The following is a 23900-nucleotide window of genomic DNA, read 5'->3' on the forward strand; positions in this document are numbered from 1 at the left end:
CGTTGTTACTTCAGTTGGGTTTTGGTGGGGGTGGGGTGGGGGCAGTGTTAGAATCCACATATAACTGAGGGCATCCAGTATTTGTCTTTCTCTGTCTTATTTCACTTAGCACAAAGCCCTCAAGGTCCATCCATGTTGTTGCAAATGGCAGGATTTTCTTCTTTTTTTATGGCTGAATAATACCCTCTCATCTTTTCTTATTTGCAAAAGTTTCCTTGTGAGTCCCGTTGCCTGCAGTCTTCATCCTTCCAAATCCACTCTGCTCAACAGCCCATCCCCTAGAACCAAGGGATTTTTCAAAAACACAAAACTGACTGTGCTGCTCCCCTTGCAATTCTTAAATAGCACCTCCATGACCCACCACCCCTTCACATCCTGACCCCCTGACCCAGGCCTCCACCTCCAGTCTCACCACCCCCACCAGGTCCTTCCAGCACCCACCCTCAGGCCCCTGGACACTTACAAGGTCCCCATATTCACCGTCATCTCACGTCTAGAACACACTTCTCCCCATCTTTGACCAACTCAGTCATTTCTTCTGGAGGAAACTCCCTGACTCCCCTCTTCCTCGATCTCTAACTGCAGCTGATCAGCCCCTCCCTGGTGGCATCAACCTTACCCTTCTGGTTTGTCACAGCTTCCTTTCATGTCTCTCTCCCTCTAGAGGAAAAACAAGGTCTTTATTCCTCTTGGTATCACTAGCACCTGGACTGTGCCTGTCTCAACAAACACACGGTGAATCCATTATGAGGATGCAGGCAGAATACCGTTCACAGTTCTCAGAATTTGTGCTAGGTTACGAGGGGCTGAGTTGTTCCAAATCTGTAAGTCCTTTAATGTCGGAAATTAAATTGTAAGTCATCTGTATCAAATCTAATACTAGCTCCAAATTAGTTGTTTCCCTTTACCGTGAGCTATTTGAATTGCCCTATTTAATGAAACAGGCTATGCAAATAGGAAGGGAGTTTAAGATGTTTATCTTTGAGTGAATCTTTCCTACCTCCTCAGGCAGCTCTTCAGCTCTTCTTTTTCATTCCAGCACCTTATACAGAGCAGCTGCTCAACAAACATTTACTACCCGCGTTCTTCCCGAAGTGACATGGAGTTTTTCCTGCCGCCCCCCCCCCCCCCCCCGGCTCCCTGGTTGAACGTCTGTCCTCTTGTCCTCCCAGCCTCCCCTGGAAAGCACGGATCTTCCATCCTCTAATAGCTTCTTTCCTCCTACTGAGGTTTGTTCCTCTGCTCAATAAACATTCACCAGCCTTTGGCAATTTGCCTGGCAGTGTGCTGGGCACCAGAAAACTAAAGAGTGACCAGAACTCACCGCCCTGGTCTTTTTCCCACAAGCCTCATCCTATCTCACTTTCAATATTCATTTGGCGGGAGAGGGGATAGCTCAGTGGTAGAGCGTGCGTTTAGCATGCACAAGGTCGGGGTTCCATCCCCAGTACCTCTGTTTAAAAATAAATAAACAAACAAACAAAAAAACCTATTTACCATCCCTCCCCAAAAAATAAAATAAAATAAAATGCATTTGGCTCTCCCAGGCCTCTGGGCTGTCATGGCCTCCGGGTCAATCTTTTCACTCCCCCAGGATGGAGGCACCTGACTCGGAATCCTCCTCTGGATTCCCCCACACTGTCGATGCCCTGAGGGACTCAAACACCCCCGAGCACAACCTTGGCCTCCTGGTTCCTTGCATGTTGTTCCAACAAGCACCCCACCACTGACCGACCCTGACATCGTGTCCCACAAACCCTGGGCCCCACTCCACGAGAACAGCCTCCTAGCCGCTCACATCTCACTCCTTCGCCCTTCAGACAGGTGGGCACCTAGGACGGCAGGCACACAGGGCCCGGCAGGAGCTCGGAGCCCGGGGCCTGCCTGCCCTCCCCTCCCCCACAGGGGCTCACCACCTGCCTTCCACCGCTTTGTGAGCGGCCCTGCCCCTGGCCACGGGACGCCTTACCTCTGCCGCCCTCTCCCCTGCTGTCCCCTGCTTCTACCCTCCTTCCCACCATTTGTCTCTTCCGCTGGTGGTTTTCCCGCAAATACTGACCCTTAGAGAGACACCTCTACACAGTCAGTCAGCAAAACCCTTACTCCTGTCAAGCGTAAGTGAGTCAATTACTAATTCATTAATTCAGCCAAGATATGAGCTCCTTTGAAGCATTAGATACTGTTCAACCTGCTGGGGATACAGCAGTGATCAGGACGTGTGAGGAAGGAGGGAGACAAGACACAACAAGGAAACAAAGACAAGGAGTTCCATTGCATTGAGCACCTTGAAGAAAACGAAGGGCCAGGAAGACTGGGCAGTGGGAGGGGAGGCGGAGGCTGCCATTTATACAAGCGACTCAGAGGTGAGATGGGGTGCGATGTGGACAGAAACTGAAGATGGCCAGGGAGTGAGCCATGCCCTTAAGCGGGCAGAGCATTCAGGGAGAGGTGACAGCAGCACAGAGCCCCTGAGGTGGGGCTGTATCTGGAGTGTTTCGGGACAGCCAGGAGACTCCAGGAGCTGAAGCAGAGGCAGCCTGGAGGAGAACGGTGGGAGTGAGACCAGGGAAGAAGTGCAGAGTCGGGTCGTGCTGGTCACCCTGAGGATCTGCGCTTCTACTCTGGGTCACGTGGGAAGCCACTGGAGGGCTTTGAATAGACTGGTACCGAAAAGTAACAACCTCACTTGTGTTTTTAAAGGATAATTCTGGCTGCTGTGTGGGCACAGAGGGAAGGCGGGCAAGGGAGCCCCACCTAGGAAGAATGAATGGATGGCTGTAATATTCAAGAGGAGATGTTGGTGCCCTGGGCCAGAGTGGTGGGGGCAGAGGTGGTGAGAAGTTGCTGGATTCTGGTTGGTTGTGGAGGTAGATCCAGCAGGATTTGCTGATGGAAGGGATGGGGGACGTGAAGGAGAGTCAAGATGACTGGAGTTCGTGCACATCATCTTTCATCATCAAGATCTGAAGTATGTCTACTGCTGCAGGTGGCTCAGCGACTTGTCCTTGGATCTCAGAGAGCTCTGGCTGAGTGTTTGAGCCAGGTGTCTATTTACTCTAGAAGAACCCATCTGCAGGTAGCTGAGGATTGCTATTGCACAGTCTCTTCTCATGCACTTAGTTTCCATATTTCCTTCTCAGATACCTTCAGGAACTTTCATATTGTTTAAGCAAGCAATGGATTAAGATCTATGCTTTTCATTAGAATGTATGGCATTTTATTTAACTTCATGATTTTACCTTTATTTCCAGCTCTAAGCAACATGAATGCCTATATGTTTCCAAGCAGAACAGGGATTAAATGAATACAACGTACCACTTCCTCCACGATGGCAGGACCTTTCGGTCTCAGGCGAAGTGTCTCCCTTCCAGTACCAATGTTTCCTGTTGACGACTTTCCAGCTTTTGACCTTGGCTCTATTTCTAGAAACATACAATGGATGGGGACAGGTACATATATTCAGAAAGAATTCCAACCAATTGCTATAAAAGCTAATGTAGTTTCCATCACAAATTTTTGTACAGTTATTGCAGAGATGTGATAAAAGCTATGCCTTCTGATAGAATTGCCCAAGACAAAATAAATCCACCTGTCACCCATTATTCTCATATGAGAGTCTCTACGAGAGGTCTGCCTACCAAAAGAAAAGTGGCTGTGTGAAATGTATACATGGGAAAGATGATGTTTTAAGGACTAAAGAAAAAACAGTTGGTTTTGTTCTAAGAGTAAATACGTGGCAGGAAAGCAGAGGTAGATGTTCAGCTGGCCTTCATCAAGGTCATGAAGAAGGGAGTCATTTCTTGATAGAAGAGAGGGATGGAGGCATCATTACTTGAGTACCAACGTTTTGCATAATGCTTTAAATCCAAAATCCCATTTAATTCTCGAGTTAACCTATGAGGCAAGTTAGAGCTGCCATTTTCAAGAAAAGGAAATTGAACTGAGTAAGGATCAGAGCTGGGATTCAAATCCAGCTCTCGTGATCCCAAAGTCTGTATGTTTTCCTCAATGACACTTCACCACCACACCTTTTGGAAGCACAAGGGATAAATTCAGAGGCAATGGACCAAGAGAAGCAGGGTCCTTGAGAAGCTGGGAACAGGTCCCAAGGAAGGAGGCCCCCTAGAAGGCAGGAGAGAGCAGGGAGAGGGAGTCCACAGGGAGCCACATTCTCCTAAGCTTGTTTCCTACGTGTGTGTTTTATTTTGGTTTTTGTTTCTGCAGTATACCAAGAGTCACCTGCCAATACCAGACAGTCACATAAATGAGGGAAAGTGTAGGGTGGGAACTGAGGATAACTCCATGGAGGGTACCCTGTCTAAGCTCCTCCAGTAACTCCCTGCCCTGTGGGAATGTAGACCCTGCAAGCCAGATCTTCTATTTGTTTGCAAAGAACACAGATACTCAAGAGTTTTACATGAATCTCCTGAGTTTCAACTTAAGGCAACTAAATCAAAGTTTTAAAAACAACGTGATGGCAAAGACAAAAGATTTGTGGATCAGATCCAGTCACAGGCCACCAATTCATAACTTCTGCAAACATCGCTCGAGTCTCCTCGACTGAGGACTCTGTGGCAGCAGTTTGGGGCAAGGAAAGAGGTGGGAGAGGGGAGATACAGCACCAAGACCTGGAGGTAACTGAGCCCCCGTGCAGAGTCACAGGGCAGGCTGGTGTGCGAAAGTGCACCGAGCTCTCAGGATGTGGACATCGGCCGACCCGCACGGATGCGCCCTTCCTTAGAGTCTAGGGTAATTCCCGTCTTCAAGTTCTGCTTCGCTACTGGGAATCTACTCCGAGGGGACTGAGGATTTTTAACCTGCATTTGAGGACAGAATTGCCAAAACATAAGCTTTCCTCCAAGAATGAAATTATTAAAAATTATCATGCTACAAATAGAGCAGTTCCCCTAAGCCTAAACCTCTGGATGGTGGCCAACGGAGCTTATGCTGATCGTGACGAGCAGACAGATGCTCGGGAGACTAGAGCTGCATCAGCAAGTCTGCAGCATTCGCCTTGCCGGTCACACCGCGTCCCATCTGAGGGAAGAACACATTAATAGAAACAAGATGCTCACTCAGCACAGAGTTTCCAAAAGAATATCCAAAGAAAAAGATGAGGTCAGTCTGTCATCAGCACTGTCCAGGATTCTGCCCTGCCCGGCTTAGAGTCACATGCAGAACTACAGTGGTCACAAGAGCCTCAGTTTAATGATGCTAACCTTCCAGGTAAACAACCTGACAACTCCCACCCCAGCCCACCACACACACCGCCCACTGTGATTGCTCCAAGCAGCCTGCTCCCTATAACTTGTCTTCCCATGTACATTGCCTGCAGGGTGGGAAGCGAACTGCTCAGCCTGGTCCATCACCGCGTGTGCACTGCTGATTGCAGAGTAACACACTGGCACCGTGGCTTAGCAACAAGTCTTTTCTAAGTTTGTTAAGCATGATATAATCCTGGAAAACAGAACAAGTCCGGATACACTTAAAAAAATAAAAGGCTTCTGGGATTTACGAGGCTGAGGACCCAGATGCTGGAACGTGGGAACTTCAAGGAGGGGTCGTTGCCCAGGCTTGAGAAGTTCAGCCAGCCTCCCTAGACGACACCTCTAGCTTGCCTTGCATTTACCTGCAACTCCAGCGGCTAAAAGGGAAAATGTAATGGAGAATGGAAAATTTTTCCTTTTAACAAGTTTTATTTTTTTAAAGCAGTTTTCAGTTCACAGCAAAATTGAGAAGACAGACCTCCTGGAACCTGGTGCCCCCACACATGCGTCACCCCACCACTGCCAACGGCCCCACCACGGTGGCACACTGGTTACAGCCAATAGGCCTGGACGTCGTCATCACCCGAAGTCCACAGTTCACATCAGGGTCCACGCTCAGTACTGTACATCCTATGCGTTTGGACAAATGAATGACATGGATCCACCATCACAGTAACATACAGAGTAGTTTCCTTTCCCTAAAAACCCTCTGTGCTCTGCCTTTTCGCCTCAGATTTTTTTTTTTTTTTCATTATGTGTTTGTCATCTTCTCCTTGAGAGTGTTATCTCAAAACTAACCACTTGGTGGCATCAAAATAAAAGTTAAAATTTAAGTTCTGGCTTGGCCCGGCCTCCAGAAAGGCAGCTTTTCAGGGCTAAAGGAACAGAAGCCATGTTCCTCTGCGATCCTGTGATTCAGGGACGTTAACTTTCCGGTTTATACAGGAAAACAGGCAGAACGGACCTGTTCACCTGCAGGGATAAAACATTTCACGTTTTTTTTTTGAAGATGGCAAATGATTTTGGTCTGGCCTACTTTTAGGGTGCTGGCCTAAGCGTGTCTAACCAACCAGGCCAAACCCTCAGTCAGTCACTGCACTTCTCAAGAATGGACATGCATGAGGCCTCTCTTGGGGCTGAATAATGAGAGGTTTGCAGCTCAGACAGTAGACAGGTAGCCAGACTCGCTAGACTCAGGGCTCCCACTCCTGTGTCACTTAGGGCACAAGACGCTCACGGCCTGCGGGTGCACAGCTGCTCCCACAGCTGAGTTGGACGTCACCAAGGAACAGTCACGTTTCTTCCCAGACCCTTTCGTGGCTATTATATTTGTGACTCTAATTGTGTAATTGAATTTAGAAATGTGTGAGCTGATGAAATAAGTGTGAAACAAGGAGTTACTATTGCTAAGAAAACTAGGTTAACTGCTTTGGAAAGATTCCATAAGGGCGAGTTGCTAAAAAAAAAAAAAAAAAATACGTGTGGGCAAGATGATGCTTGGAAAAAAAAGTCTTTAAACACCCAGCATTTCACACATCTGGCTTTTAAATATAAAACAGAACCCATAAATATGGATTAAGGTTGTGATTATATAAGACTTTACAGAACTCTAACTTGTGTCTTCTACTCCAAGAAGAATAAAGAATAGTAAAAGAATGCATATTTATATGCATATTTATATGTTTTAAAATAAAATGTATAGAAGGGAGGGTATAGCTCAGTGGTAGAGTGCCTGCTTAGCATGCACAAAGTCCTGGGTTCAATCCCCAGTACCTCCATTAAAAAGAAATAAAAAATAAAAAATGAAAAGAAATGTTTATTTACACTCGTATCAGTCTTTATGATACCCCATTTTAACTGGCATGTTCAATAAGCAGGCCAAGCCCCAGTCCTGGCTACGTCATAAAGGGCAGTGGCGGCTTCACTGGAACGGAGAAGGCAGCAAGCTGTCTCCAGCCCCACCCAGGGCCCTGGGGAAAGAAGGAGGCGGACAGCAGCCCAGCCTTCAGGAGGAGCCCATGCACCACAGCTGAGACCCCCACCTGACGCAGGGTGCCAGTGGGGAGGTGGGGTCTCCTGCTCCTGCGCAGAACGAGGCCTGGTTCTGGTCCCACGGGGGCCCCAGTTGGCCGGGAGTACAAATCACAGTTTAACAACAGGGATTGACTGTGTAGGGAACTCTCTTATATTTACAGGGAACTATATCCAATCTCTTGTTACAACCTATGATGGAAGAAACCAATCTTTAAATGATCACAGCGGGGCAGAGCTGTGATTTCCATGAGAGGGGAGCTCAGACGGACAAAGCTGTATCCAACAGCTGGATACAAGAGAACAGGAGATGGACCTTAGGATCCAAGACACTGAGTTAAAATCCCAACTCCTCCATTTGCAAATTGTGAGAACTTGAGAAAAAAGTCCTTATGTGCATAGTAACACCTACAGACGGTGGGTTTGAAGCATTCAAAGGGCTGCCGGGTGAAGGGTGCTTTGCCCAGGGGCTGATGTGCTGCTGCCGCTGCACCTGCTGGTGCTGATTCGGTCCAGCCTGCTCTTCCCACCGCCTTCCCATCAAAACCCTTTGCACCACTTTTCTCTCTGAGAAACATGCCAAGTCTCTCTTTACAGCTCTGTTACAGGATAGGTACTACCAGTCTAATTTTACAATTAAAGTTACACTTGAGGCTTGGAGCTTTATATTTTTGTTTTGTTTTGGGGGGAGTGGTAATTAGGTTTACTTATTTATTTTATGTTTAGAGGAGGTACTGGGGATTGAACCCAGGACCTTGTGCATGCTAAGCATGCGCTCTACCACTTGAGCTGTATCCTCCCCCCGCCCCCAGGCTTGGCGTTTTCACCAAGGTCATTGGTAGAACTGGCCCTGGCACCCCAGAGCCACCACTTGACTTTGTATTCCATTGATGAGTGTGAGTTGCTATTGGTAACAGACATTAGTTGACTGTCTTCTAATGTCTGCATGTGGTCATTTGAGGATCATGGTGGTTCAGGGGAAGCTGACTGCTCCCAGTTTCAGGGATGGACACACGTATGGGCCAAGCTAACATCACAGTGATTGTTTCAGAGGTGGGCAAAGAGAGTTAGGTCAGAAAAAAACTAAGGACTTTTGCTAGAAATTCTGAGGCAAGGACACTCTCCTTTTCTGTTCCATGTGAATAAAGAAGCACATGGTCCCAGCCATGGCTGACCACCGTCTTGGGACACCCTAAGATGATACATGAATGATGAAGCTGATGTATCAGGCAGCGGAGCAGAAAGGAAGGGCAAGAAACAGGGTCCTCAGCTCATTGCATGGGGCCCTACCCAGAGCTTTGCTAATGCCTGTATCATTCATGGACCACCGTGGATCTTAGAAAGATCCCCTTTTCTGCGTAAATCCCCACTGTCTGCAACTGAAAGGCACCTCACAGATACAGAATTGTGTCTGAGCAGTAAAGCAATCCTTCTAAAAAGACCTTTCAACGCCTGGACATACACAAATGGCACTGTCCATAAACAGCTCATGCTCCCTTCCCAACCTCCACCCTCAACACACACACACACTCACACACACACACAGACATTCCGAATACTTGACATAGAATCTAGCTTTGGCCCAGAATTTAAAATTTTAACTGTACATTCCCTTTTTCTATGTGTCCTCCTCTCCCCAACATTTTTCAGACTTATTTATAGAGTAGCAGTGGGGTTGTTTTTGTTTTGATTCAGCTGGTCGGGTGCTGGGGCAGATAAGAAGGAAAAGTAGGTAAGTGGATGCCACGTGCACAAGGCGTTTATCGGATCAAAAGGGTTGGCAACACGTGACCCAACCGACCAAAAAAAAAGAAAAAAGCCACACACACAAAGTTGTGCTTAACTGTTCCTTTGACGAGACTGAGCAGTGCATGGCAAGTGTTGGACGTGAAATAACTATGCCCAAAATCTTATTCTTTAAGTAAGATGTCATTTGAGAAAACCTCAGCCCTATTTTCTTAACTCCCTGAAATTACAGGTGAAAGTTACTGTGGTCAAGGGTGGCGACTGAGTCTGTGGAGCTGCCCCAGGAGCCGAAGCTGTCACGTCCCCTCCACCCTCTCTTCCCACTGCACACAATCGAGGCCATTCGTACCGTTAAAAAAAAATTTAACGTGCATCTCTGAGATTGTTTTAATCCGGAGGGGGCTGTGTTACAAAAAAATACTATAAACCTCTATAGACACTAAAATAAAGAAGTTTTTTTAAAAAAAGGATGGCTAAAACAATTTTACCCTTTATACTTATTTTATTCCATCACATGATTTTATGGGAATTCAAAAATCAAAAATCGTTCACTATTATTAATGGTTTATTACACATATTTTTTTCCTCTAACTTTTAAAAAGGTTACATACAAAAGCACCAATTCTGCCAATTTAAAAAGTTGACACAGTGTAATTTTCTACCACATTTCTAGCATGGAACCAATTATAATAATATTACAGAAAACTTTAAAATGAGTATAATCATATAGTTAAAAATTATAAAGCCATTAAAAACAGAGTGATTCAGTTTCTCTACTTCCTAGCCTAGGAATGCTAGCCTTCTTTTTTTTAAATAATTATTTTCTGGTTATAAAAGTTAATATTTTATATCTCAAATGTGAAAAACACAAAAAGCTTAAAGAAATAACTCATTCATAAACTGACCACCTAAAGATAACTTTTAACATTTTCAATATATATATACACTGAAGTCATCTTTCTTCTATATTTGAAGATAGTTTTTACAAAAATGAGATATTACTGTGAGACAGGAGGGAGGAGGGTAGGGCACAGCCATTAAAGGAATGACACAGCAATTGAAGATTCTCGACTCCCTGTAGACCTTGAGGCCCAAGAGGGCAGGAGACCTGACTTCCAGTGGACCTTGAGCTTCATTATATGCTCATTGTGATGCAGTAGCTGCTAAGTGACACACCCACAGGCACCAGGACAGGGGCTGACCGGAAAAGGTCAAAAAGTGGGTGGTGGCCCAGTTCCTGGGAATCTCAGCCCCTTCCCCAGAGTAGTTGGAATAATCCTACTTGTCAACATATGAAGTTACTGAGCCCATAAAAACTAACCACCGGCACCCCCCAGCCTCTCTCTCTCTCTTTCTCTCTCGCTGGCCTTCTGAGACGGCCCGTCTGTCTATGGAGTGTGCATCTCTCTGAATAAATCTACTTTTACCACAATTATTTTGTGCAGGGTAATTAGGTTTACTTATTTATTTTTAAATTAAGTTTAGTTTTGTTTTGTTTTAGTGGAGGTACTGGGGATTGAACCCAGGACCTTGTGCATGCCAAGCCTGCGCTCTACCACTTGAGCTGTATCCTCCCCCTTCTGACCACAATTTTGAGCATAATTTGTTAGGTCTGTTTTCCTACAATTATATGACAACTCCCACTGTACAAATACTCTCTGGTAGAATATATATTATTGGTATAATTGCTATTTTTCTAATAAGGTACACTATCTTCATACTGTTCTACCATATTAAGGAAGCCACTTACATTTTAGCATCATTTTTGACCCCTTCATCCTACATTGCTATTTTAATTATTAAGCTTAAAAACAGCTGAAAACTGTTATCTATGTTCCACTCATGGCTGTGAAACAGAGCAGGACCCTGTGGGGCCCTCCCTGGCACAAATCCTGTGTCCGTTTCTTATTTGTAGGAAACAGGCTTCATTCCACCTCCTTGACCTTCCCTGAGTTCCAAACGGCAGATTCCAACAGTTGCTGATCAGGGAAGGGAGGGGATGCAGAAACAAAGGAGGAGCAGTCAAGAAGCAATAGTGCAGTGACGGGGGCAGGGTCCTGGTTCCTCCTCAAGGAATATACGTAACAATTTCTTTGAATGCTTCTGCAGGAACTAAGGCCCCCACCCAGGTGAAGGATGGCAACTTCAGGTCCAGCACAAGATCCTTGGAACACTGCCCTGTGACCTCACCGCCAACCAGTCAGAAGAAAGTCACACACCCTGCACCCTCACCCCAAATGTCAGTTATCCAATTTTCCCTTTTATCACAGGCTCCATTGGAAAGAGATCTGGGCTCACATTTGCTTCTTCCAAACCTTCTCTCCTCCCTCTTTTACCTGAAGAGCATCAACACATCCCCTACCCGATTTGTGCCTTTGCAATACTGCTCAGGCTTGTTTCTTTCCTTCAAATTCCCACTGCTGCTTCTAATCCCAGCCCTTCTCATTAACTTCTGAACTGCTACAGCAGCCTCTTCCATGTTTCTCCTCTAATCAAATACAGCCACATTCCTCTTCTGGGCGTAATTCCCCAAAGTCTGTTTCATCATGTCATTCTTCAGCTCTAAACCTCTTATCCTCTAACACAAGCTCAGGTTCCCCACTAGCTTTCAGAGCTTTTTTTTTTTTTTTTTTTTTTTTTTTTTTGGTATCAATTTAATTAGAGAAAGCTCATACGCAACACTGACATTACTAGACTTTTCTGGGTTCCTAGAGGTCACGTAAAACTGCATCTCTATCAGACAAGCAGATCTCGCTTTCTGAATGGGAGCCAGGAAGCAGGATTTTGCCTCCTCTCAGCTTGCCTTTGCTGAGCTACAACCATTTTCAGTAGGAAGCTCCACTCATTCTATCTAGTCTTTCTCTCTTTTGTCACAATTCACCCTGATTCCTTTGCTTTATTATCATTATTTTAACGTGATGCTAATTATTCACGACCCTTCATATGGCATTTGAGAAGATGACAGTGTTCAAGACATAATTTCTATTGACTTTCCCTATTTGTAAGTACTTCCTGCCCCCCTCTGAATTTCCACTGTTTCGAGTTTTTACTTTTCTGGTGCACTTTTGTATTTTTGGTCCGATGTGTAACTTACATGTGTGTGCTTGTTTTTGTCTTCTTTCCTTCCCTGAATGCACCATTCTGGTAACACAGCAAGAGCCATGATTCACCTCTTGTTGTCCACACCCTTAGTCTCTTGTTTAGCATAATGCAAGGAGTCAGTGAGCATCTACTGAAGTAACTCTTAACACTGCCACAGAATGACGTTGCAGAAAAATGCCACTTTTGCTTAGTATCTCTGAATATTTAATGTTACTTGAATGCCACCAAAATTACTGAATGTAGAGCACAGAGTAAACACCTCTGTGTTGGGTGTGTGTTTTTTGTTTTTAGTGTGGATTATGTTTTTCTCTCTCTAGGATTTAAGAAAGCCCAAAGTGGTTTCCAGGTATTTTCAACAGAGACTAAACAACCTAACCTACTATCTAAAAGAATTAGAAAAACAAAACAAAACAAAACAAAAAAACCTAAAGTCAGCAGAAGGAAGAAAGGAAATAAAAGAGATTAATAATAGAAAAAAATCAATAAAGCCAACAGCTGGTTTTTTGTTGTTTGTTTGTTTTGTTGTTTTTTTTTTTGAAATGATAAGCAAAAGCAACAAAAAAATTCTGGCCAGGCTTACCAAGAAGAAAACAGAAAAGAACCAAATAAACAAAATAAGAAATGAAAGAAGAGAAATAATAACCAATACTGAAAAATACAAAACACTGTAAGAGAATACTATGAACAATTATATGCCAACAGACTGGACAACCTAGAAGAAATAGACAAGCTTCTAGAAACGTACAGTCCACCAAAACTGAATCAAGCAGAAATAGATAATTTGAGCAGACCAGTCACTGAAAGTGAAATAGAAGCTAATTAAAATAACAACAACCTCCCTGCAGACAAAGTTCAGAAGCCCAGGACTAGCCGGCTTCAGAGGGGGATTCTCCAAAAAAGAACTTATACCAGTCCTTCTCAAACTCTTCCAAAAGACTGAAGAGGAGAGAACACTCACAGAGTCATTCTCTGAAACCACAATCACTCTGATACCAAAACCAGACAAAGAACAACCTACGGAATGGGAGACAATATTCACAAACAATGTAACCAACAAAGGCTTACTTTCTAAAATATACAAATGGCTCATACAACTCAGTATCATAGAAAAACACAATCCAGTCAAAAAATGGGCAAAATATCTAAATAGACATTTCCCCAAAGAAGGCATACAGATGGCTAGCAGGCACATGAAAAGATGCTTAACATCGCTAATTATTAGAGAAATGCAAATCAAAACTATAATGAGGTATCACCTCACACCAGTCAGAATGGCCATCATGAAAAAGTCCATGAACAATAAATGCTGGAGAGGGTGTGGAGAAAAGGGAACCCTCTTACACTATTAGTGGGAATGTAAATTGGTGCAGCCACTATGGAAAACAGTATGGAGTTTCCTTAAAAAAACTGAAAATAGAATTACCATATGATCCAGCAGTCCCACTCCTGGACATATATCCACAGAAAATTCTAATTTGAAAAGACCCATGTACCCCAGTGTTCATAGTAGCAGTATTTACAATAGCCAAGAGATGGAAGCAACCTAAATGTCCATCAACAGATAATTTGATAAAGAAGTTGTGGTGTGTATATACACAATAGAATACTACTCAGCCATAAAAACAGAATGAAATAATGCTATCTGCAGGAACGTGGATGGACATAGGGATTATCATACTAAATGAAGTAAGTCAGGCAAAGACAACTATCATATGATATCACTTATATGTTGAATCTAAAATATGATACAAATGAACTTATTTACAAAACAGAAACAGACTCACAGACATAGAAAACTTAGTTACCAAAGGGGAAAGAGGGTGGGGAGGGATAAATTAGGAATTTGGGATTAGCAGATACAAACTACTATATATAAAAACAGATAAACAAGAAGTTTCCTAGCATGGGAAACTATATTCAACATCTTACAATAACCTATAATGAAAAAGAATATATGTACATGTAACTGAATCACTCTGCTGTACATCAGGAACTAACATTGTAAATCAACTATTCTTTAATTTTAGGAAAAAAATTTAAACTGTAGAAAATGACATAAGACAATGACAAGTGAAACAGGCTAAACTGAAGTAGAAAATGGCTTTTTTAAACATCCATAAAGCCAAAGTTCTTCTTAACATGGCCAGGAGCTGCTTTCATAGCCTAATTTGCTGCAGTCTCTCCAAGACTCGGCTCCTTTCCACAGAAAACCCTCCTTCCTTCGTCTGTACTTCTGCTGCCACCCTGAAAAGCCAAGTTCAAGTGCAGTGTTCAGGAACCTTTCTCGCCCACTCATCTCTCCCCTCTCTAAATACCCACTTAAATTTCCATAGTGGGTTTAATTGTTTGCTTCCTAACTCTGAAGAAAAGTGTCAGATTGAAGCTGACTATGAGCCCCCCACTCCACAGGTTTGGTGACAAGCTAAGTGTTGTTTTGCTTTGGAGTCTCCCCCTCTCAGGACCCAGAAGGTCGATGTTGTGCTGAGTCCAGCACAAACTCGTCCTGAAGCTCCACATCCAAGTTCGTGTGTCTGAGCCCAGGGCGCAGGTGGTCTCTCACCGCAGATGGCAAGGTCACAGCTCTCAAAGCCCTCGTATCCCTCTGCAGCCCTATTAGGAGTCCAGTCCCCTCTCACGGGCAGTTGTGTGGGAATGAGGTACTGGTCCCTGATACTGGTGGGACTCGCTATAAACCGTCTGTCCCACGGCTCTCTCTTTGGGGAAGGTCCTCCCCAATCTTACCGCTTCTCTCGGCCTCCATCACTCTCTCAGCCTTAGGACCTTTCCCAGTCACGGACAAGTCAGCTCAGCTCTCAGCTGAACTGCACTCTGTTTAGATCCGCATCACAGCGCATATCGTGTAGTTGGCATTATATTCTAAAGAGGCAACAACACTCAACATTAAGCACTCTTCTAAGTGCTTTATGGATATTAACTCATTCAACCCCCAAGACACTTTACAGATAAATGAACAGGCATAGAAGGGAATAAGTAAGTAGTCCAAGACCACACAGGAAATAAGCAGCAGAGGTAGGAATTAAGCCCAAGCAGATTGGCTCAGAATCTATGCTTTTAACCATTATACCATATTGCTTCTAATAAACATTCAATAAATGGTAGCTATTACTGCTATGGATAGAATTAGTTGATTCTTAATGTATCTGCCTCCTGATGTAAACTGCAAGCTCCTTGAGGACAGCAAACATGCTGACTCAGCCTCACGGCATGGTTTAGAAGCCTACCTCCATCACCCACTAGCGCGCTCTAAAACGCTGGACAAATTGCTTACCTTTTTAGAATGGTTGTGAGGATTACGTTATTACCTACTTAGAAAGTACCTAGAAAAGTGAATGGCAGCTCTGACAATGTGACATACTGATATATTTCACTATTTGATATGTGATTTACCATCTGTCTTTGCAGGATCTGAAAGAGTGCCAGAGTTCTCAACAAATACTCGCTAATCACCAACTCACCCACATTGTTTCTTGTTTCACGTAGGTTCATCTTGTTTCTAAAATTACTCCTTAAAGAAAGGGTTGCACCTTCAAAATAATAGTAATCATAGCAGCTAACTTTTACTGAAGACTTAACTACGCACCAAGAATTGTTCTATGTTTTCTTTTTCATGTGTTTAATCATTTAATCCTCACAAGGGCCCAGTGTGGTAGACACTATTATCATCTTCACTTCTTGTGTGATGAAACCAAAGCACAAAAAGATCAGGTAATTCACCCAACGTCACATTATCACGCAGCCCGTACGTGGCGGAGTCAACGTACTTAACTACTTAACGCTTTGTTGTCTCTTTTGTAACTTTTTTCCTTATTCCCCAGGAAGTTTGGTAGAATTCAGTAAGTATTAAAAAGTACCAAAAGCACTGGTACTTGAAAAACTTTCACTTGAAATAGCATGAATAATAGAAAGTATTTTTAAATGTTTGAAGTGTCTATCTAAAAAGTCATAAAACCTAAAAGCCAAAGTTTCTCTTAATAGCAAATAGATAGTCTTTGAAAGGAGCACATCCGTTGAGCTGAATCACCAAGATGAGGTCCGGGTTTTCCAGCTGTGAATGACTCAAGGGACTTGGACGTACTTCACATACTGAACATCCTATTCTGATGGGCACATAGCACAGAAATGAAGTCTCTAAAAGAAGACATAGCCCAGAGACCTGTAACAAAATCTAACCTCAAAACAAGGACTATCAATGCTTTTGGAGGCAAGCAATCTTTTCAACTTGCTTTCTGGTTTTCGAAACACTTTACAGAAACATTTCAGACCTCCTTCCACAAACTTCTTTCCATAAAGGGCAACAATCACAAGTTAAAGAAATTCTCTGGGATAAATGACGTAGACAGCCATCTAAGTAATACTGAATCAAAGCCTCATCCATCTAGTAGTTAATTAAAAGGCCTCATAGAAAAATAAACCAGCAGGGTCCTGGAGTCAGTTAAATGGAAGAAGGCATTTTCACAGCCTTGGGAAAATCTAGGTTTACAGGGCACACTGCAGGCTTGAGCTCACTGTGGAGATATGTGCCTTTTCACTGGCAAAGAGGAAAGGAAGTGAGCCATGCCCTAAAAAAAATACCACTAGAGACATTCCAGCCGATACTTGATAAGGACTGGGAAGGCTGCCATCAGCTCATGGCGAGACGAAGGAAACTCTGGATCAGAAAGCAGCTGACCAGGAGAAACCATCTTAGTTATGGGAAAGATTTCCCATTAAATTACAAGTTTTCAACAAGAGGGTCATTTCAACCAGTGGCTTTCGAACGTTTTTGCTGTGACATATAGTGAGAAATGTATACATTGTAGCATGGCTCGTAAATATGCAGATAGCGGAAACGCACACATGGATACACAGGAACGTTGAAACCAAGACAATACTTGCCCTTCCTAGGCACAAAGCACTGTGAAATTTTCAGTTCAATTCTACTTCGTGTTCTAAACACACTGGTGGAGACCTACTGGTTGAAAAACAGTGACTTAAACTAGCACAGGAGATTCTGAGGGTATGCTTTCTGATGGCCTTTATTCCTCCCTCAGAGCCCCACAGCCAACTTAGGAAAGCTACAATCACGCATTTGTTCTTGGGACAAGTGACTTGTTCTTCAGTGCCCGGGTGAAGGCCACCCGGAAGCTGCCTCTGCCACGTCTGGCCAGTTCCTCTCTGTGCTGCCTCCTCTTCCTCCTTCTACCCCTTACATGTGGGGCTCCCCCACATCCCTGTTTTTGGTCTTTCTCTCTTTTGACTCTCAGTTGTTGGATCTATTTTTATGACTATAAATTACTCAGAAATCCCATTCCCTGGGCCCGAATTCTAAATACCCACCTACCTCTTACATATTTCCAACTGAATTGTCCTACAGATTTCAAACTCTTAAGGCCCAAAATTGCACCGTAAGTAGAATCTCTCTTCCCTCTCTCCTCCCCCAAATCTCTTTCTTTTTCAGTCTTCCTCCTCTCAGAGAATGGCACCACACTCAGCCCACAGGGCTGCGGGCCATCACTTGGAGTTTCTTTCCCTTTACCTCTACCACCAATGGGTTACCAATTCCACCTTCTTAATATTCAGTGGTATGCGGGGAAGTGTTTAACAGTCAGCTTTCCAGGCTGGGGAAAAAAAAAAAAAAAAGCCCTGACTTGAAGCACTTGCCTATTTCCGTGATGTAAATACCTCACCTCAGCCAGTTTCAAGCAACCGACTTGATGCCACTGGACGTGGAATTGTAAAGAGATGGGCACAAATGTCTCCAGCACACCACCGTCTAGTCCCCAGAACCACTTATCCACACCTACAGGCACTGCCGGAATTCAGGATTTCACCTTCTCTCCCCTCAACCAGCACAATAGAGTCTTTCCTTACCTCTAACTCACAGCCCACCCCTCCCTCTGACACAGTCTCCAAAATGCCTTTCTAAAATTCAAGCCTCATTATGTTTCTCCCCTGCCTAAACCCCTCGAGTGGCTCTCCACTGCCCACTCTCTGCCTTCATACACAAGGCCCGTGATCACTTGGTCCCCACTCACTCGAGCTTCACCTCTTGCCACACCACCACCTACATTCCAACCACACAGACATACACCATCTTCCCAGCTATGTGATACTGTTCCATATTTCTGCAGCTTTGCTTAATCTGTTCACACTCCCTAGGACAGCCTTCCCTGATTTGTTTATTGAGCAAGTCTCTTTGAAGATTCAGCTCAAATTCCCTGTCCAGGAAGCTTTACCTCAACTCCTTGGTTGGCTTGATGGATCCCACCGTTAAACCTCCAGTACATTCTATCATCTCTAATATTCTTTATTTAAAATTTTTCATATCCATCTCTTCCTACAAGACATGCGTTTCTTGCAGACAAGAACTGGATCTTATTCGTGGGTATTCCAAGCGTGTAGTATGATGTAGGAACACAGCAGGTTCTCAATAAATGGTGACTATTATTCCAGCAACTAGCACCCTAGGACCAGCAAATACTAATTATTCAAATATTTGCTGACTGAAAATACATGAGTATGTTCTTGCCTGCCACCTGCCCAAGGCCAAAGGACTGCTAATATACCCAACCTGTACCTTCTACAATGTTAGGTAGTCCAAGATCTACTGCCAAAGTCAAAGAACTTGCACTGTATATCCACACACACACGTGTGTGTGTGTGTGTGTGTGTGTGTGTGTGTGTGTGTGTGTGTACACATACTTACTGGCATCTGTATTCGTTTTCTAGGGCTGCTGTAACAAAGGACCAACTGGCTTAAACACAAAAACTTACTACCTTAATCACGGAGGCTGGAAGTCCATTATCAAGCTGTCACCAGGGTTACTTTCCTCTGAGCCCTCTCTCCTTGGCTTGCAGGTGGCTGTCTTCCTGTTCACATGGCACGCTCCCTCCCTATGGTTCCATGTCCAAATTTCCTCTTATAAATACATCAGTCATATTGGACCAGGGAGCCACTGACCTCATTTTAACTTAACTACCTCTTTAAAGACTCTATCTCCAAATATAGTCACATTCTGAGGTACTAGAGATGAGTCGACTTCAACATATGAATTTTAGGGGGACATACTTCAGTCCATAACAGGATCTGACTCCTAGAAGAAAAATAAAATCCTTAAGACTAGACACCCAAAGCCAGTTGACAATACCCTCCTCCCTCCACATTCATTCTGATACACCCAGCCTGACCGCGTCATGCATGACTAGAGTCAGGTTCAAAGTCAAGAGAAAACTAACACTTCTCTGCCTAAAGAACAAGGTATAACACCTTAGAGAAATGGTAAAATGGATATCTGCCTTCTCCTACCCAAAAGGAATCTTCCCCCACGTCATGGTTCTGTGTGATTTTCGTTGGCCTATCGTGTAGCCTGCCTTCCCACGACCAAGAAGGACATGACCTGATCAGTCCGCCACCCCATCCCAGGAGTTTGAATTCTACGTGGAGTAACATGAAGATAGGAAATAATCTGAGAAAGTCAATTAAGCCAGTACCATGAAGGGTTCCTGGTTCACACATCCCTGAAACAGCTTTGCTTCCTATTGGTACAAGCTTGACTGAATTCTCTTTGTTTCTGAGACCTACCTGATAGTCCTTCCCAAAAAGTGCCTTTTGCTTAAATTAGACAGTGCTTATTCTGTAGCTCTCAAAGAATCTTGGCATGTACAGTGGCCCCTCGAAGTGGGATGTGGGAAGTGACCCACAATGTGGGAACAGAGCAGGCAGTAAGGATTCTGTCATCGATGGCTGGGGAGCTGCGCTCATCACCCTTGTCAACGCTGGTGCAAAGCCGCCAACAACACCACTCCCTCCGGTATCTGGGGACACTGTCTACACGCCTCCCCAGGTTAAATACTTAGGGAAGTTGGTAGGAAAATGTCAAAATCCTAGAGTGTGTAGCCATTTCTCACAGCTTTTGGTACAATCCCAGAAATAACTCAGCTTCAGCCAAGATGGCCTATCTGAATACAAAGAGAAAGCTCTGCCTCACGCAGAATGGCCCTTCCTCCTGGTAGGACACCAAGACGACAGAGTCAGATAATCATGAAGGACTTTAAATTTGAATTAAGGCACCAGTGAAAATGCTAGAAAAACAAGAAGGAAGGAAACACGGCAAAAGGTAAGATTGGGATGGAGATAAAGGGGCCAAGCCTGGTCCCCCAAGTACCTCCTGATGTACCTACACTCCCTCCCTGGCAAAGAGCTAAGTGCTGGAATGAGGCCACAGGATAGCAATGTCTTTATCCTTCAGGCAAAAAGATAAGCAGGGCCAGAGGCAAAGATCAACCCACAGGGTGGAAAATGCATATAGACCAGCAGATTTAATCTGGGTTAAATTGAGTTAAGCTGCCACTGAAACCTTGGAAAATAAAAACTTGTCACTGCTCCAAAATCAATCTTCAGGTATCCGGACCCACAGCACCACCAGAATGTGAGATGTTGAAATAACATACGCCTATCAGGAAAATCCTACTCATCGTCCATCTCAAATCCACCCACGGAATTCAGATGTGGTAACAGACAGCGGCTTTGGGAGTCACAGGCACATAAGGTAGAGAAGCACACCAAACGTCTACACGTACGTCTCACATGCTGAAGGAAAACATTTAATCACAATGACCTCTGTAACATCCAAGACTATCACCAACCTAACATCCATGTTAGGGTGTATCAGCAGCTTTCTATAAAAACACAGGGAGCACACGATGTATATGCAGAGAGGGAAAATAGAGAGAGATTAACTTTGGAAAACAGATTATATGGTGGGGACAAGTGTAGAAAGAAATTATTTTCCTTGAGTTGTACTAAGAATAACTCTGATTTACAAAGAGCCTAAATCAAATAATATTTATCTCAAACTGTCTACGTCCTATTAATTTATATGCTATGATGCCCAGGAAGTTGGTTACCAAACAAAGCCGTTTCAAAAGGAACTGCTTAGCGGGAGGGTACAGCTCAGTGGTGGAGCCTGTCCTTAGCATGCGTGAGGTCCTGGGTTCAGTCGCCAGCCCTCCGTTAAAATAAACAAACTAAATAAAAATATAATTACTTCCTTCGCCCCCAAAAAAGACTGGTTAAGAAATTAATTAATTAAATTTCGTTAAAAATACATTTTTAAATTTTATTTATTTTTTAACACCTTTATTGTGGTATGATTCCTGTAAACTACATGTATTTCAGATGTATAATTTGATGAATACACCAATGAAACTACCACCACTATCAAGATAGCTAGCATTACCATCACTCCCCAAGAGGTATAAATTTCAAAGTCCCAATTTATCCCTTCCCACCCTCCTTACCCTCTGGAAACCAAAATTTTTTGAAAAAAGGAGCTGCTGGATAGAAATCTGAGAGCTGGCCCACCTTCCTGTGTGGGAGAGCTCAGATGCCGCAATGCACCGTGCAGAAACACAGTGTCTGTAGCAGCGGTTCCTAGAATGGTCCCTCCAGGAGCAGCACCAGTATAAGACATCCTTTTCTTACATCTTCTTAAAACCCTGTCTCCCATAAGCAATACCACCTACACTGTACTTCTATTAAATGGCATAGAATTGCTTGGAGGCAGAGAAAACTTTTCATTTCCGTATGGCTAGGATCTCCCCCTTACTTGGTAAGGGAGGAGAAAAGTAATTCCCCAGACCCACTGCATTCTCCCGTCACCGTCGTTAACTGCCATTAGAGACAAACTATAAGGAATATTTATGTTTTGTGAGCAAAGGAAAGAACATAAGGTGGGTGGAGTCACGGATGTGGAAGGGCAGCCTAGAATGATTCTGCTGTAGATATTTTAACACTGATGAACACTAAGCCATCGTTTGGCTTATTAAAATAGTGCTGGGTAGTGAGAGAGAAGCTGGCACACTTTCCTGTAGATGAGGTGGCCCTGGGGGTTTGAACAACAGTTGGAACACAGCTGCCATGGCTGAAACCGAACAAGCACAGATGTCACACCAAGGAGGTGACGTCATACCGCCCCGCACTGCCAAATTCAAAATGCCAATGGAGGAAAAGCAGTGAAGGAAGTCTTTAAAATAGACTAGATAACTATTTTAAATGCCAATTCCATGTGTAACCAAAGGTTTTGCTGTTGAGGCCCGTGAACGAGGGTTATCACTGTTAAGAGAGCTCAATCAAAAATGTCACTGCTCAGCAAGATAAGCGCAGTACAATGTGCTGTTCTTAGAGTCCGGAACACATTTCGAGTCACTAGACATTAGACTTTATAACTCCAAATGTCTTTTTAAGAAAATGTCTTTCCAGGCCAATTTTTTCCCCTCCTTCAGTGGCTGTCTTCCGTATAAGCAGTGCCGTCTATCGCTGCTCTTGCTCTTAACTGATCCAAGAGAGCACACGGCACCGCATCACAGCAGTCACTTCCCTTAGAAAGATGAGCCAGGGGCACAGTTCAGCGAATCAACTTACCAAAGGCTTTCTTGGGTTCTATTAACTTCATGGTAAAGAGTTCCTCCTTTTTCAGTTCCTTTAACTTCTTCGCAACATCAAAGTGGTGCCACCCAATGATGTTTTCTCCGTTGATGGATTCAATGTGATCCCCGACACAGACTGTTTTAACTGAGTCAATTATGCTGCCATCTTTAATTCTCTGAAAGAAAATTAGGGACAACACTTTATATAAAGTAGAACCATGCAGTATTACTTTTCAGGCTCTTGAGTCGTTGTGTACAAGATACTGACACAGCAGCAAGGCAGTTTAAAGTTCAGTTAGAGACAGAAGACCGAGCAGCAAAAGACAGCCATCCAACTTCCAACCACTCTGCTCCTTTCTTCTCATTCATCATTCGGCTCTGTCACGGTCAACAGCTCCTCTGAGCAGCTTTTCCTGACACCTCCCAGCCCACTCCCCCAGGCCCAGGTAAGGCGCCACTGTCGTGCTTCTCGTACTTTCTGCTACATATGCTGAGCTCTAAGCTAAGCACTTCACATTCACTATCTCATTTGAACAACCTTTAGGAGAGCCTCATGCCGTAGATCAGGAAGGTGAAGTGCTGTGCTACGTTCAGCACAGCACAGTGCAAATGTGCACCGACCTCTCAGTCTCCACGACTGAACTGTAATGTCCTGGGGGCAGAGATGGCCTTGTTCACCACTGTATGTGTGCCCTGTGCCTAGCACATCTGCACAGAAAAGTCCCACCATAAATGACTGGAATCATTTCAACATGAGGCCCATTACATAAGAATAAAGCTTCTGGGGGAGGGTATAGCTCAAGTGGTAGAGCACGTGCTTAGCACACATGAGGTCCTGGGTTCAATGCCCAGCACCTCCTCTAAAAAAAAAATCAATCAATCAATCAATCAATCAGTCAAATTACCTCCCCTCCACCAAAAAATTTAAAGAATAAAGCTGGAGTTTTTTCTACTGGCTACATTTTTCAAATCTTAGTTAAAAATCCAAGACTGAAGAATTGGTACAAACTTAGCTAAGAATATTGATACTTAAGAGACAGGTATGGCTATCAGTTGGGTAGCCCATAAGAATGATTTTTATACCATCACTTCTCATGTATATATTTTAGGTGAAGAGAACTTAGGACCCAAGGAGAAACTTCAAATTGGTCTTTCTTAACTATCATACATGTATACAATACATCTATAGCACAGAGCTTCAAAATGAGATGTAAGACTTCCTAAGGTAGTACTAAGAATTTCTGGAAGGATTTTAGGGACAGGAGCTCCAGAAACTCCACATAGTTTACATCCAGAAAAAGACTTAAAAATTCTTCAACAGCACTG

The 23900-nt window shown here is 43.9% G+C and overlaps 1 protein-coding gene and 1 long non-coding RNA gene across 3 annotated transcripts in view; both read right to left on the bottom strand.

Moving 5' to 3' along the window:
- GIPC2 (GIPC PDZ domain containing family member 2) overlaps positions 1-23900 on the bottom strand; it is a 75594-nt gene that overhangs the window by 14104 nt on the left and 37590 nt on the right. For both annotated transcript variants that reach the window (XM_010963357.3, XM_045522941.1), the window contains exons 3-4: positions 22570-22750; positions 3316-3422 (exon numbers count right to left, since the gene is read on the bottom strand). In XM_010963357.3, coding sequence (XP_010961659.1) covers positions 3316-3422; positions 22570-22750 — 288 coding nt within the window. The remainder of the gene's footprint in view (positions 1-3315; positions 3423-22569; positions 22751-23900) is intronic.
- On the bottom strand, positions 3432-22563 carry LOC141579564 (uncharacterized). Its single transcript, XR_012511158.1, has 3 exons — positions 18924-22563; positions 14889-15023; positions 3432-14390 (listed from the first exon to the last, which is right to left on the bottom strand). It is a non-coding gene; the product is annotated as an uncharacterized LOC141579564 (long non-coding RNA).

This window comes from Camelus bactrianus, chromosome 13, assembly GCF_048773025.1.
Source record: "Camelus bactrianus isolate YW-2024 breed Bactrian camel chromosome 13, ASM4877302v1, whole genome shotgun sequence".
Taxonomy (NCBI): Eukaryota; Metazoa; Chordata; class Mammalia; order Artiodactyla; family Camelidae; genus Camelus; species Camelus bactrianus.